The sequence below is a fragment of the Pseudophryne corroboree genome, chromosome 10 (assembly GCF_028390025.1).
Source record: "Pseudophryne corroboree isolate aPseCor3 chromosome 10, aPseCor3.hap2, whole genome shotgun sequence".
Lineage (NCBI taxonomy): Eukaryota > Metazoa > Chordata > Amphibia > Anura > Myobatrachidae > Pseudophryne > Pseudophryne corroboree.
The window spans coordinates 30187990-30204712 of record NC_086453.1 but is presented as its reverse complement, the minus strand read 5'-3'; the positions used below and the strand labels follow the sequence as shown (position 1 = coordinate 30204712).

Below are 16723 nucleotides of genomic sequence, written 5' to 3'. Positions count from 1 at the left end.
CTTCCCTGCAGTTTGTTGTCGCATGGGCTGAATTCACTTACTTATTCATTTCCACAAAACATCCTCTTATTTACCCATGTATACTCTGTATGGTGTTCTGCCTCACCCACCTATTCGTCTTTACCATCATCAGAAGCCACAGTGGCAAATTCTTCACAAATATTAGAATTAAAATAAAAGATAATCTGAAGAGGTCTAGCGCCTTCTACAAATTTGTAGCACACAAGAAACAACATCCTGCACCAGGAGAAGGACAAGTTTTGGATATCAAGTCATAACTTAATCTATATCTAGCCAGTTTAAAATCTACTACAAATTTTAAAGATCCACTTGAGATTTTTGCATGTAATCAACCCTGTGGCTTTCAAATTAAGATTACCTAACTTCCTGCACATTCCCAATGTCTTCAGTCTATTTATATCAATAATAATCCACCAATGTTTATAGGGACATCATAAGTGGTTTAGACTTAACCAAAATGTAGTGTCGAAGTCACAAAATATTACATACAGAAAACATACAAACTCCACACGGATGAGTCGCTGTGCATGCGAATACGCGTAGTGTGTACAGCGATATATGGTAGCATACGCATTCACACAGACAAGCCACAAGGATATATTCAACACATATTTCATACCACACATAAATTAAACTAGACTAGACTAGCACTAGACATTATAATGTGTTAAATTATATAATTGAGTATAATATCATGTATATGTATTAATGGAACGGAAAAGATAAACATGTCATGCTTGGTGTCAAAATGATCAAGGGAATGAGTGTGTTGGTTTGATACCTGTGATTAGATTGTAGCACATTGCAATGAGTAGTTATGATTGAATGTAGGATATGAAGCCACAATTCTAGTGACAACAAAGAACTTCCTGGAAGACAGCAAGCATGCAGAAAGGATCCAGTGGCTACACCATCAAATTGGATGTTGCTTGCATATGAACTGACCAATAACACATCATGAATGATAAAGTTCCCTCCCCTGGACCAATAACAGAAGACTCAGTCCCAGACCTGTACTCCCCCAATATACACAGTGTATAGCTGATCCCAGACACAGGAAGTTCTGTTTGCTGGTTGCTGTTCGAGATGCTGTTTTTTTGCTGAGAGAGAGAGAAAGATGGAGCGTAGTGTGTATTGAGGGAAAGGGTAATTGTATCCTGGTTGTAGTTGTAATGGATTCTTTTATAACTATCTGCTTCTTGTGTAATTGTAACCATGTAACCATATATATACTGTACATGTGATATATAGTATACATATTCTTTTAATATCAAATATATACATCACTGAGCGTTGGAACTCATACAATGTGTGCGAGTGCTTGTTTTCTCTTAAGGGATGTAGTGTTTGCGACATACAGCGCACTTTTATCGTATATGGTAATAAGATGCGCCTTGTGTCCGCAACATATATTAACGCTGGCATTTTAAATATTTATTAGAAATAATTTTAAATTCACAGTAGATGCCAAAGCATTTCAAAAGAAAGTCAAATTGTTGGTGGATTAGAAGGCTGTGGTACGGAAGGACACTGTTGGATTAAGGCAAACTATGTTCATGCTCCTTGTATCCTGAAAATTTTTATTTGGCAATATTCCTATTAATCCTTTTTAGGGTTTCTATAATACATCTTTAAAGGGTACAGTCATATGCTGGATGTTCCATTAAAGTAACTGTGGTCCACGGCACTGTTTGCAGCCTCTGTAGGAACCACTGGGCATTTTCCTCACCGGTGCTGCCTGTTTTTCCTTCTGTTACCACCTGTCATATTGCAAAAGGAGAGCGCACTCTCTCTAGACGTGGTCACATGACCACTCCTCCAGTTGGCATGTGGCCCTCATTCAGAGAGGGTTGTTATTCCTCTACTCTGGTGTCGTTAATCTCTTTGAGTTGGTCACTTGAATCCAGTAATCTTCTTGAGGTGGTCACTTGACACTAACAACGCCTGCACCCCAGTACCCACTACCATGGGGTGCAGTCTAGGAGTGAAGTCCAAAGTTCCTTGTATGGATCCCTGAAGAACACGTGTACCATTTAAGACTCTACAGCTCTGTTGGAGGCAGTGCCAAACTAGACTCACTGAATCAGATTCACAATACGCCAGTGTGTTAATGACAGACAGTAGTAGGTATAATATTCCTTTGTTTTAGTCATGGTGCATTTTATTTGAATATTTATGTGAGTTACGTTACATGATGCTTTTTGTGCTGAGATATTTGCTCTGGGATATTGATTATTAATACACACGTTAAGTAAGGATTTCAGATTTATCTGATCTTTAACTTCAACCATGGTGTGTTCATGTAACTCATTTTTTTGAATCAGGCTTTAGCTTGTGTTTTATGTTTAATATGCATCTTTTTTGTCAAGGTGTTGATAAGCTTTTGTGGTGTAAAACATTACATATTTACATACTTAATAATTGAAATAGCCACTCATTTCAATATAAATTTAAATTTGAGTAATTTTTTCTAACATTTAATATAAGTGGTGATATTTATCTATTTAGAATTTCCTAGAGTGTCTGACAAGCTGCAGGGAGGACCCACCCCGTCCTTCCCCTTACATCTCTCAGTGGCTGATACAGTAGGTTTAAAGTCACAGCATAATTTCTCCCCTTTCCCTCCTGCAAGTTCATGACAGAACTGTTCCTCTCCCACGGAGATTGGAGTGATGGATACAGAGGCAGAAGAGGATGACAGATATGAAAGATAAGGGGATGGGGTAAGGGGGACATAGATGAGGGAAACTACAAATAAGAACAGGGATAAATAAGGGGGTGAGGGGGACAGAGACATCAATGAGAAAGATGGGGTGAGTGTGACGGAGAGGAGAGTAATGGTAGAAGGTGAAGGAGACAGAGATGAGATAGGCAGGACAAAAAATCCTGCAATGGGCATGATGATTAGTGACATGACCTATGATGGATCCAAATTATTAGTACATTAGTACAATTATGTGTATATTTTCCATTATAATGAGCATTTTATTTATCCATCTTTTGTCAACAATTCCTGTGATTTCTATGGCTCTACTGGGCCAATGTCTACCTCACAGGACCACTACTTCTTAGCTTAGACAAAGCTCCCATAGAACAGGTCCATCTCTGCATAGTTCTGAACCAAATTTTGCCAACAGGAGCAACAGGTGGGCCCTGGTTCAAAAATATAGTTTGGGCCCCCATCTTCCACCCCAACCCAAGTCCACAATATACCACACAACAGTGGGTGACAGCGAGAGGCAGAGGGTGACACTGTAAGGCAGGAGGAGGCAGATGTTGACATAGAGAGGTGGATGGTGACAACAGAAGGTAAGGGGAGACAGAGGGTAATGACAGAATGCAGGGGGAGGCAGAGGGTGACAGGGGGAGGTAGAGGGTGACAGGTAGAGACAGTGGGTGACAGGGAGATTCAGAGGGTGACACTGTAAGGCAGGAGGAGGCAGATGTTGACATAGAGAGGTGGATGGTGACAACAGAAGGTAAGGGGAGGAAGAGGGTAATGACAGAATGCAGGGGGAGTCAGAGGGTGACAGGGGGAGGTAGAGGTTGACAGGCAGAGACAGTGAGTGACAGGGAGATGCAGAGAGTGACATTGTAAGGCAGGAGGAGGCAGATGTTGACACAGAGAGGCAGAGGCTGACACCAGAAGGTAAGGGGAGGCAGAGGATAATGACAGAATGCAGGGGGAGGCAGAGGGTGACAGGGGGAGGCAGAGGGTGACAGGCAGAGACAGTGGGTGACAAAGATACAAGTACAATGTCTTGTGTGGTTTGGAGAACAGGGGTCATGTACATTGGTGGAGGTAGGTACAGTGGCATCTGCTCTGTCTGTCACATGGTCATGTCACTCATTGCTGGTCTGGGCAACAGTGGGCCCTTTAGTCCTCAGGGGCCCCGGTGCACTGCACCTGTTGCACCAATATACTTACGTCTGTCTGCTTGTCCATGTGATTAGCAGGTCCATAAACATACTGTATAAAAAAATCATATACTTTCTGTTTATAAATAGAAACATTGTTCTACCTGTTCCATATACTGGCAGAGTTGGTGTGTAAGTAGATGGTGCGGTGCTGGTAGTAAGCTGGCTGACATCTGTAATCGGTGTAGTGGTGGCTGAGGTAGTTGCCATTTGGCTTGACAATGGGCCTTTTGTGTATACAGGAGGAGCTTGTGTTGAATAACCAGTAGTTTCAGCTGAAATATAAAAACATTTTAGACATTTAAATCACATAAAAAGTGATAAGACACTGGCATACTCAGACATGCAGTCAACTTGTTGCTGGAGAGCCAGAATCCAAGGGCCTGGAGGAGGTGCATCAGCTGCAGCTGCCGCCAATTAGGGGGGTCATTCTGAGAGGATCGCTCGCTGCCGTTTTTGCAGCGCAGCGATCAGGTCTCTACCGCGCATGCATATGCACCGCAATACGCAGGAGCGTCGTACAGGTACAAAGCGGATCGTTGCTGTGCGATGGATTTAATGAAGAATCCATTCGCACAGCCGATCGCAAGGAGATTGTCAGGAAGAGGGCGTTTGTGGGTGTCAACTGACCGTTTTCTGGGAGTGGTTGGAAAAACGCAGAGAGTGAGCATTTGGTGGAGGGAGACAAGGCAATAGCAGATAACCTAATTAATTATTTTTGCTCAGTATTTACTACAGAAGAAGGGATGGGGCCACAGTTAAGTTGCAAGGACATTCATAATAATAAGGTATATGAAAGTACATTAACAGAGGAGAAGGTCCTAACAGAACTTTCAAAATTAAAAGTGGATAAATCAATGGGGCCAGATGGGATACACTCAAGGATACTCAAAGAGCTAAAAGATGTGCTGATTACACCTTTAACAGAATTATTTAACCAGTCACTAAATACAGGTGCTATTCCAGAGGACTGGAAAAGAGCAAATGTAGTTCCACTGCACAAAAGTGGAAGCAAGGAAGAAGCAAGTAACTACAGACCAGTAAGCCTTACATCAGTAGTAGGGAAAGTAATGGAAAAACTATTAAAAGAAACAGTTGTGGAATATCTTAAATCAAACAACTTACAGGATCCAAAACAGCATGGATTTACTGGTGGGAGATCATGCCAAACAAATCTTATTGACTTGTTTGACTCTGTGATGAAAATAATAGATCAAGGGGGAGCTGTAGATGTAGCATATCTAGACTTTAGTAAGGCATTTGACACTGTCCCACATCGCAGACTGCTAAATAAACTTGAAAGCGTGGGGGTGGATTATAAAACAGTTAAATGGATAAGAACCTGGTTGCAGGATAGGAAACAGACAGTTGTAGTTAATGGAGTGCAATCTATGGAGGGAAATGTTACCAGTGGAGTACCCCAGGGATCTGTACTTGGTCCAGTTCTCTTTAATATCTTTGTTGGTGACATTGCAGATGGTATTGAAGGGAAGATATGCCTTTTTGCAGATGATACAAAGATATGCAACAGGGTAGACACACCGGGAGGGGTAAAACAAATGATTGATGACCTAGGTAGGCTTGAGAAATGGTCAAGAACGTGGCAACTACAGTTTAATGCTAAAAAATGCAAAATCATGCACTTGGGTCTCAAAAACCTAAAAGCTAAATATAGTACCAAGGGTACTATAATGGAAACTACTGAGGAGGAAAGAGATTTAGGAGTCACTATTTCAAGTGACTTGAAGGCAGGAAAGCAATGCAACAAAGCAATGAGAAAGGCAAGTCAGATGCTTGGTTGCATAGGGAGAGGAATCAGTAGTAGGAAAAAAGAAGTAATAATGCCACTGTATAGGTCATTGGTGCGGCCGCATCTGGAACACTGTGTCCAGTTCTGGAGACCATATCTCCAGAAGGATATAAATACATTAGAGACAGTGGCGTCACAAGGCGGGTGCGGGGGGTGCGGCCTGCACCCAGGTGTGACACCAAATGTCAGCTCCTCCGCAGTGACAGGAGCCAGGTGCTGCAGTGTGAAATTCTGCTACAGCACCCGGCTCCTGTCATAGCAGAAGAGCCGACAGCGCACTGAGACCGTCTCTGGGGGAAGCCCAGCATCTCCGGAGATGCTGGGCACGCCCACAGAGTGACGATTCCAGGATCCCTGCAAAGCCACACCCCCTAACTGTAAGGCCACACCCCTTTTTTGTCTAGATCGCGGCAGGGGATCAGGGGTGCACACCGGGTGTCACCACACCCGGTGACGCCTCTGATTAGAGAGTGTACAATGAAGGGCAACTAAAATGGTGCATGGCCTACATCACAAAACTTACCCGGAAAGGCTAAAAGATCTTAACATGTATAGTTTGGAGGAGAGAAGGGAAAGGGGGGACATGATAGAAACTTTCAAATATATCAAGGGTCTTAACAAAGTTCAGGAGGGAAACATTCTTCACAGGAAGAGAAGTATTAGAACTCGAACACATACACTGAGAATGGAGGGGGGGAGGTTCAGGGGAAATTTAAGGAAAAATTACTTCACCGAAAGGGTAGTGGATAAGTGGAATAGCCTCCCATCAGAGGTGGTAGAGGCTAAGACTGTAGAGCAATTTAAACATGCTTGGGACAGGCATATAAATATCCTTACAAAGAATTAAGGTTCAAAAAGGGTTGAGATTGCCTAAAGAATAAAAAAAAGGGGCAGTCTAGATGGGCCAAGTGGTTCTTATCTGCCGTCAAATTCTATGTTTCTATGTAATGCAGGCGTGTCCAAGCGCTTGCAGGGCTGGTGTCTGACGTCAATTCCGGGCCCGGACATGCTGAAGTGATCGCAGCAGCTGAGTAAGTTCAGAGCTACTCAGAAACTGCACAAAATGTTTTTGCAGAGTTCGGCTGCAAAGCCGTTCGCACACTTGCAAAGTGAAAATACACTCTCCTGTGGGCGGCGACTATGTGTTTGCAAGTAGCTAGTGAGCGATCAATTCAGAATGATCCCCCTAGACTAGGGGTGGGCAACAGGCGGCCCGCGGGCCGGATGTGGCCCGCGGACCGATCCTGCCTGGCCCGCTGTGCCCCACCAGAGTGCAATGACAAGCGGCCCGACAGGCCGCTTGTCATTGCACTGCTCTCAGACGCGGCGCCGCTGAGGAAATCCCGGTCACGTCACAGAGTCAGCTGACCGGGATTTCCTCTGTTAGCTGGGTGGCACGGGGAGTGGGCACTGCAGTGACCAGGAGCGGCGGCCTGTGAGGAGGAGATTAAGCGGTGGCCAGTGAGGAGAAGCGGCGGGCAGCGAGCCGGAGCAGGAGAGGCCACATCAGTGGTGACTCCGGCCAGCAGCAGCGCGGATCTTCGGACAGCGGGGATCGTTTGCCACAGTGACAAACAGGTAAACCCCCTGTCCAGCCAACCCCTGGATCAGTGCTTAAGCTGCCATATAGGTTTAGTGGTGGGGAGGGAGGGGAGTTAAAAACTGCAATATGGGTTTAGGGGAGGGGAGGAAAGGGGGGTAGGGACTGTCTGCCTTAATGTGTAAAAATGGGGGATGCTGTCTGCCGTAATGTGTAAAAAGGGGATACTGTCTGCCGTAATGTGTAAAAAAGGGGGACGATGTCTGCCGTAATGTGTAAAAAGAGCACACTGTCTGCCGTAATGTGTAAAAAGGGGACGCTGTCTGCCGTAATGTGTAAAAAGAGGGACGCTGTCTGCCGTAATGTGTAAAAAAGGGCACGCTGTCTGCCGTAATGTGTAAAAAGAGGGACGCTGTCTGCCGTAATGTGTAAAAAGAGGGACGCTGTCTGCCGTAATGTGTAAAAAGAGGGACGCTGTCTGCCGTAATGTGTAAAAAAGGGCACGCTGTCTGCCGTAATGTGTAAAAAGAGGGACGCTGTCTGCCGTAATGTGTAAAAAGAGGGACGCTGTCTGCCGTAATGTGTAAAAAGAGGGACGCTGTCTGCCGTAATGTGTAAAAAAGGGCACGCTGTCTGCCGTAATGTGTAAAAAGAGGGACGCTGTCTACCGTAATGTGTAAAAAGAGGGACGCTGTCTGCCGTATTGTGTAAAAAAGGGCACGCTGTCTGCCGTAATGTGTAAAAAGGGGACTCTTTTTGAGTATTTTGTGTGTGGCCCTCGAATATTCGCTGGAAGTGTTAAGCGGCCCCCCAGCTGAAATAATTGCCCACCCCTGCCCTAGACCCAGAGCAGCAGTAGCCAGCACAGTGTAAAAGGAAGAGGCCACATACAGAGACAAGTTTTAGCCAGATAATTTCAGTGGCACCCTCAGGTGGCCGGCGCCCTCAGGTAGCCATCTAAAGCTGCCTTATACTGTAGTAGAGCCAGCTCTGCGTATACTGCTATGACCTTGTACTAATGTAAACCTGCACTGCTATGCTGAAAGATCCCCGTGCTGTCCTGCCTAACTAAGTAAAAACGAAACTGGGGAAGTTTATGTGATTCCTGTCACAATACATATATATATATATATATATATATATAGATAGATAGAGAGAGAGAGAGATGCTGCAATGCGTTTGCATCACCAGACACAGGTCGTGGGATAGCATGTGCACGCTATACTGTAGTGAATAAGAGCCACGTGCATTCAAATGGAAGCCACTAGCGATTACACTATGAGGTCCTGTTTATTTAATTTTATATCCTGGAGCTATATTTAAAAAGGCAGATATTCCTGTTCTTGTGACCACTTCTGGAAACATTTTGGATATAAGATATCACATAATATTTTTGTATCACTATACCTGATCATCACTGGGTAGTGCACTAGGACTTCTTATATATATATATATATATATATATATATAATAAGAATTTACTTACCGATAATTCTATTTCTCATAGTCCGTAGTGGATGCTGGGGACTCCGTAAGGACCATGGGGAATAGCGGCTCCGCAGGAGACCGGGCACATCTAAAGAAAGCTTTAGGACTATCTGGTGTGCACTGGCTCCTCCCCCTATGACCCTCCTCCAAGTCTCAGTTAGGATACTGTGCCCGGACGAGCGTACACAATAAGGAAGGATTTTGAATCCCGGGTAAGACTCATACCAGCCACACCAATCACACCGTATAACCTGTGATCTGAACCCAGTTAACAGCATGATAACAGAGGAGCCTCTGAAAGATGGCTCACAACAATAATAACCCGATTTTTGTAACAATAACTATGTACAAGTATTGCAGACAATCCGCACTTGGGATGGGCGCCCAGCATCCACTACGGACTATGAGAAATAGAATTATCGGTAAGTAAATTCTTATTTTCTCTAACGTCCTAAGTGGATGCTGGGGACTCCGTAAGGACCATGGGGATTATACCAAAGCTCCCAAACGGGCGGGAGAGTGCGGATGACTCTGCAGCACCAAATGAGAGAACTCCAGGTCCTCCTCAGCCAGGATATCAATTTTGTAGAATTTTACAAACGTATTTGCTCCTGACCAAGTAGCTGCTCGGCAAAGTTGTAAAGCCGAGACCCCTCGGGCAGCCGCCCAAGATGAGCCCACCTTCCTTGTGGAGTGGGCATTTACAGATTTTTGGCTGTGGCAGGCCTGCCACAGAATGTGCAAGCTGAATTGTACTACAAATCCAACGAGCAATAGTCTGCTTAGAAGCAGGAGCACCCAGCTTGTTGGGTGCATACAGGATAAACAGCGAGGCAGACTTCCTGACTCCAGCCGTCCTGGAAACATATATTTTCAGGGCACTGACAACGTCTAGCAACTTGGAGGCCTCCAAGTCCCTAGTAGCCGCAGGCACCACAAATAGGTTGGTTCAGGTGAAACGCTGAAACCACCTTGGGGAGAAACTGAGGACGAGTCCTCAATTCCGCCCTGTCCGAATGGAAAATCAGATAAGGGCTTTTTCAGGATAAAGCCGCCAATTCTGACACGCGCCTGGCCCAGGCCAGGGCCAACAGCATGACCACTTTTCATGTGAGATATTTTAACTCCACAGATTTAAGTGGTTCAAACCAATGTGACTTTTGGAACCCAAAACTACATTGAGATCCCAAAGTGCCACTGGAGGCACAAAAGGAGGCTGTATATGCAGTACCCCTTTTACAAACGTCTGAACTTCAGGGACTGAAGCTAGTTCTTTTTTTTTTTTTGGAAGAAAATTGACAGGGCCGAAATTTGAACCTTAATGGACCCCAATTTCAGGCCCATAGACACTCCTGTTTGCAGGAAATGTAGGAATCGACCCAGTTGAATTTCCTCCGTCGGGCCTTACTGGCCTCGCACCACGCAACATATTTTCGCCAATTGCGGTGATAATGTTTTTGCGGTTACATCCTTCCTGGCTTTGATCAGGATAGGGATGACTTCATCCGGAATGCATTTTTTCCTTCAGGATCCGGCGTTCAACTGCCATGCCGTCAAACGCAGCCGCGGTAAGTCTTGGAACAGACAGGGTCCTTGCTGGAGCAGGTCCCTTCTTAGAGGTAGAGGCCACGGATCCTCCGTGAGCATCTCTTGAAGTTCCGGTTACCAAGTCCTTCTTGGCCAATCCGGAACCACGAATATAGTGTTTACTCCTCTCCATCTTATCAATCTCAGTACCTTGGGTATGAGAGGCAGAGGAAGGAACACATACCCTGACTGGTACACCCACGGTGTTACCAGAGCGTCTACAGCTTATTGCCTGAGGGTCCCTGGACCTGGCGCAATACCTGTCGAGTTTTTAATCATGTGGAAGACTTCTGGGTGAAGTCCCCACTCTCCCGGGTGGAGGTCGTGCTGAGGAAGTCTGCTTCCCAGTTGTCCACTCCCGGAATGAATACTGCTGACAGTGCTATCACATGATTTTCCGCCCAGCGAAGAATCCTTGCAGCTTCTGCCATTGCCCTCCTGCTTCTTGTGCCACCCTGTCTGTTTACGTGGGTGACTGCCGTGATGTTGTCCGACTGGATCAACACCGGCTGACCTTGAAGCAGAGGTCTTGCTAAGCTTAGAGCATTGTAAATGTCCCTTAGCTTCAGGATATTTATGTGAAGTGATGTCTCCAGGCTTGACCATAAGCCCTGGATATTCCTTCCCTGTGTGACTGCTCCCCAGCCTCGCAGGCTGGCATCCGTGGTCACCAGGACCCAGTCCTGAATGCCTAATCTGCGGCCCTCTAGAAGATGAGCACTCTGCAACCACCACAGGAGGGACACCCTTGTCCTTGGTGACAGGGTTATCCGCTGATGCATCTGAAGATGCGACCCGGACCAATTGTCCAGCAGGTCCCACTGGAAAGTTCTTGCGTGGAATCTGCCGAATGGGATTGCTTCGTAGGAAGCCACCATTTTACTCAGAACCCTTGTGCATTGATGCACTGAGACTTGGCTCGGTTTTAGGAGGTTCCTGACTAGCTCGGATAACTCCCTGGCTTTCTCCTCCGGGAGAAACACCTTTTTCTGGACTGTGTCCAGGATCATCCCTAGGAACAGAAGACACGTCGTCGGAACCAGGTGCGATTTTGGAATATTGAGAATCCAATCGTGCTGCCGCAACACTACCTGAGATAGTGCTCCACCGACCTCCAACTGTTCCCTGGATCTTACCCTTATCAGGGAATTGTCCAAGTAAGGGATAACTAAAATTCACTTCCTTCGAAGGAATATCATTATTTCGGCCATTACCTTGGTAAAGACCCGGGGTGCCGTGGACCATCCATACGGCAGCGTCTGAACTGATAGTGACAGTTCTGTACCATAAACCTGAGGTACCCTTGGTGAGAAGGGTAAATTTTGACATGAAGGTAAGCATCCTTGATGTCCCGAGACATCATGTAGTCCCCTTCTTCCAGGTTCGCAATCACTGCTCTGAGTGACTCAATCTTGAATTTGAACCTCTGTATGTAAGTGTTCAAAGATTTTAGATTTAGAATCGGTCTCACCGAGCCGTCTGGCTTCGGTACCACAACAGTGTGGAATAATACCCCGTTCTCTGTTGCAGGAGGGGTATCTTGATTATCACCTGCTGGGAATACAGCTTGTGAATGGCTTCCAAAACTGTCTCCCTGTCAGAAGGAGACATCGGTAAAGCCGACTTTAGGAAACGGCAAGGGGGAGAAGTCTCGAATTCTAATTTGTACCCCTGAGATATCACCTGAAGGATCCAGGGGTCTACTTGCGAGTGAGCCCACTGCGCGCTGAAATTCATTGAGACGGGCCCCCCACCGTGCCTGATTCTGCTTGTAAAGCCCCAGCGTATACTGAGGGCTTGGCAGAGGCGGGAGAGGGTTTCTGTTCCTGGGAACTGGCTGATTTCTGCAGCCTTTTTCCTCTCCCTCTGTCACGGGGCAGAAATGAGGAACATTTTGCCCGCTTGTCCACGAAAAGACTGCGCCTGATAATACGGCGTCTTCTCATGTTGAGAGGCGACCTGGGGTACAAACGTGGAATTCCCAGCTGTTGCCGTGGCCACCAGGTCTGAAAGACCGACCCCAAATAACTCCTCTTAATAAAGCAGTACTTCCAAATGCCGTTTGGAATACGCATCACCTGACCACTGACGTGTCCATAACCCTCTACTGGTAGAAATGGACAACGCGTTTAGACTTGATGCCAGTCGGCAATTATTCCGCTGTGCATCACGCATATATAGAAATGGATCTTTTAAATGCTCTATAGGCAAAAATATACTGTCCCTATCTAGGGTATCAATATTTTCAGTCAGGGAATCCGACCACGCCAACCCAGCACTGCACATCCAGGCTGAGGCGATTGCTGGTCGCAGTATAACACCAGTATGTGTGTAAATACCTTTTAGGATACCCTCCTGCTTTCTATCAGCAGGATCCTTAAGGGCGGCCATCTCAGGCGAAGGTAGAGCCCTTACAAGCGTGTGAGCGCTTTATCCACCCTAGGGGGTGTTTCCCAACGCACCCTAACCTCTGGCGGGAAAGGATATAATGCCAATAACATTTAGAAATTATCAGTTGTTATCGGGGGAAACCCACGCATCATCACACACCTCATTTAATTTCTCAGATTCAGGAAAACTACAGGTAGTTTTTCCTCACCGAACATAATACCCCTTTTTTTTTGGTGGTACTCGTATTATCAGAAATGTGTAAAACATTTTTCATTGCCTCAATCATGTAACGTGTGGCCCTACTGGAAGTCACATTCGTCTCTTCACCGTCGACACTGGAGTCAGTATCCGTGTCGGCGTCTATATCTGCCACCTGAGGTAACGGGCGCTTTAAAGCCCCTGACGGCCTATGAGACGTCTGGACAGGCACAAGCTGAGTAGCCGGCTGTCTCATGTCAACCACTGTCTTTTATACAGAGCTGACACTGTCACGTAATTCCTTCCAACAGTTCATCCACACAGGTGTCGACCCCCTAGGGGGTGACATCACTATTACAGGCAATCTGCTCCGTCTCCACATCATTTTTCTCCTCATACATGTCGACACAAAAGTACCGACATACAGCACACACACAGGGAATGCTCTGATAGAGGACAGGACCCCACTAGCCCTTTGGGGAGACAGAGGGAGAGTTTGCCAGCACACCCCAGAGCGCTATATATATACAGGGATAACTTTATATAAGTGTTTTTCCCCTTATAGCTGCTGTATAGTTAATACTGCGCCTAATTAGTGCGCCCCTCTCTTTTTTAACCCTTTCTGTAGTGTAGTGACTGCAGGGGAGAGACAGGGAGCTTCCCTCCAACGGAGCTGTGAGGGAAAATGGCGCCAGTGTGCTGAGGAGATAGGCTCCGCCCCCTTATCGGCGGCCTTATCCCCCGTTTTTCTATGTATTTTGGCAGGGGTTAAATGCATCCATATAGCCCAGGAGCTATATGTGATGCATTTTTTTTGCCATCCAAGGTGTTTTTATTGCGTCTCAGGGCGCCCCCACCCAGCGCCCTGCACCCTCAGTGACCGAAGTGTGAAGTGTGCTGAGAGCAATGGCGCACAGCTGCAGTGCTGTGCGCTACCTTGTTGAAGACAGGACGTCTTCTGCCGCCGATTTTCCGGACCTCTTCTGCCTTCTGGCTCTGTAAGGGGGCCGGCGGCGCGGCTCTGGGACCCATCCAAGCTGGGCCTGTGATCGTCCCTCTGGAGCTAATGTCCAGTAGCCTAAGAAGCCCAATCCACTCTGCACGCAGGTGAGTTCGCTTCTTCTCCCCTTAGTCCCTCGATGCAGTGAGCCTGTTGCCAGCAGGTCTCACTGAAAATAAAAAACCTAAACTAAAACTTTCACTAAGAAGCTCAGGAGAGCCCCTAGTGTGCACCCTTCTCGTTCGGGCACAGAGATCTAACTGAGGATTGGAGGAGGGTCATAAGGGGAGGAGCCAGTGCACACCAGATAGTCCTAAAGCTTTCTTTAGATGTGCCCAGTCTCCTGCGGAGCCGCTATTCCCCATGGTCCTTACGGAGTCCCCAGCATCCACTTAGGACGTTAGAGAAATATATATATATATATATATATATATATATAGTATATTATGAGGGTGCTCGATATGAATAATTACCAAACTTTTGACCAAGGGAAGGCAAATCTTAAGAGCAAATTATTTAATAAATTTGTCAAAAAACAGAATTCATTAAAACAGTCCCACATCAACCATCATACAGTTCAATCAATTTTGGATGGTGACTTTCATATAACCCAACACGTTTCGTCCTCAACGGACTTCATCAGGGGTGTGGACTTCCGCTGGTTTTTTAAAATACAAATGGAGGAAAAAGAAGAAAGTAAAGAATACATAAAAGATTTCAATGAGTTACAGCAAAATAAATATTTAAAACACGGTATAATAGATATTTATATAATCATATGCATAAAAAGGAACTATTCAATACATCCACTAAACTTTTATAGTTTTATAACTGACATCAGATTCATTGTTTTTAGTACATTGAAGGAATAACATGCCTCTCCATTGGCACAAAAACAGGCACACCAATATTAGAATCCTAAATAGTGTTATATATTAAAAGCATAAGGACAACAAACCTTTGTGAATAGATTTGTGATTTATATATATTTCTATTTTTTATTTATTTATTTATCTTTACATTAATTCCATCATGTGCTTACTTACATGTCAATTTCCAACAAGGTGATCAAAAGCACGTGATTATGGGATTGTCCCTTTAAATAACCTATATATACATAGGGTGACCATTATTTCTGGCATATTGATAAGCCTAAAAACTGTCTTATTATAATAAAATTTAGTTTACTTACTCCAGTATTGAGACTGGTGGATAAACCACCTAGTGATAATAGTTCCAATTCCTAGCGTGGAATCTGTTATTATATACTCCCGCTACTAAGGAATATCATCAAAACTTCTTCCAATATACTGGTACAGTTCCTACTATAGAGCCTATAAGTTAAATTAATAATCAGTATCTAGTAGTGATATTGCGCACTTAATTTATTCAATAATGAGTGAGACTTACTTAATAAATATGTGAGACTTACTTAAATATTGAATTAGTGAAATTTAGTTCAGTCAAAGGAGAGTGAAACTTACTTAATATTGAGTTCGTGAATCTCAATCCATATGGAAGTATTTCAGGGAATCACAAAATGTTTCCAACTATAAAAATGAATTATTATCCAATCAATATTGATGATAGTTTATAAAGGTATTAAAATCTAAGTGATATAATAAACTTACTGAAAAAGTTTATAAGAATATTATAATTGAAGTGATATAATAAATTTACTAGGAGAGATCCGTCCTTGTGTGTGCTTCTTCCTTCCAAAAAAGCAAGTGACCCAGGGAGAAATTTACCGACCTATTTATACCACTAAGGTATGACATCATTTCCTCTCATTAGGGGCAAATTGGTCCAATTAACCTAATGAAACCTAATTTTGGATATGTGTACTCTTCTCTACAATAATGAAACGTAATGAGCCTCCAATTAGTGTACAAGTGTCCCTTTTGTTTATAAATGTATCCCTTTTATTTTAGGAGCTTAATTAATGACAGGATGACATAATTTCCTCCCTGCGTTCCAACACGTTTCTAGGTGGAACGCATGGGTCATCGGCGGTAGATTACGGGACCTGGACTACAAGGCAACTTAACCTCCCATCTCGCCAGCTCCCCCTCTCACCAGCCGCCTCAACAGTGCCTCAATGTCCATCCTTTGTGTGCCCGCAAGGTGACCACGATGCGCTCCACTGAAACCAGCAGTGGAACGCTAAGCATCCTCACAGCGCATGAGCCCAAAATGATGGCCGATGGCCCGTGCGTTCCACCTAGAAACGTGTTGGAACGCAGGGAGGAAATTATGTCATCCTGTCATTAATTAAGCTCCTAAAATAAAAGGGATACATTTATAAACAAAAGGGACACTTGTACACTAATTGGAGGCTCATTACATTTCATTAGTGTAGAGAAGAGTACACATATCCAAAATTAGATTCCATTAGGTTAATTGGACCAATTTGCCCCTAATGAGAGGAAATTATGTCATACCTTAGTGGTATAAATAGGTGGGTAAATTTCTCCCTGGGTCACTTGCTTTTTTGGAAGGAAGGAGCATACACAAGGACGGATCTCTCCTAGTAAGTTTATTTTATCACTTCAATTATAATATTCTTATAAACTTTTTCAGTAAGTTTATTATATCACTTAGATTTTAACCCCTTTATAAACTATCATCAATATTGATTGGATAATAATTCATTTTTACAGTTGGAAAAATTTTGTGATTCCCTGAAATACTTCCATATGGATTGAGATTCACGAACTCAATATTAAGTAAGTTTCACTCTCCTTTGATTAAACTAAATTTCACTAAATCA

At 44.5% G+C, this 16723-nt stretch overlaps 1 protein-coding gene across 1 annotated transcript in view; it reads right to left on the bottom strand.

The window, feature by feature from the left end:
* Positions 1-660: 660 nt before the first annotated feature.
* LOC134965143 (mucin-2-like) overlaps positions 661-16723 on the bottom strand; it is a 41554-nt gene continuing 25491 nt past the window's right edge. The window contains exons 5-7 of the mRNA XM_063941668.1: positions 4044-4214; positions 2587-2769; positions 661-671 (exon numbers count right to left, since the gene is read on the bottom strand). Of these exons, the coding sequence (XP_063797738.1) occupies positions 661-671; positions 2587-2769; positions 4044-4214 (365 nt within the window). The remainder of the gene's footprint in view (positions 672-2586; positions 2770-4043; positions 4215-16723) is intronic.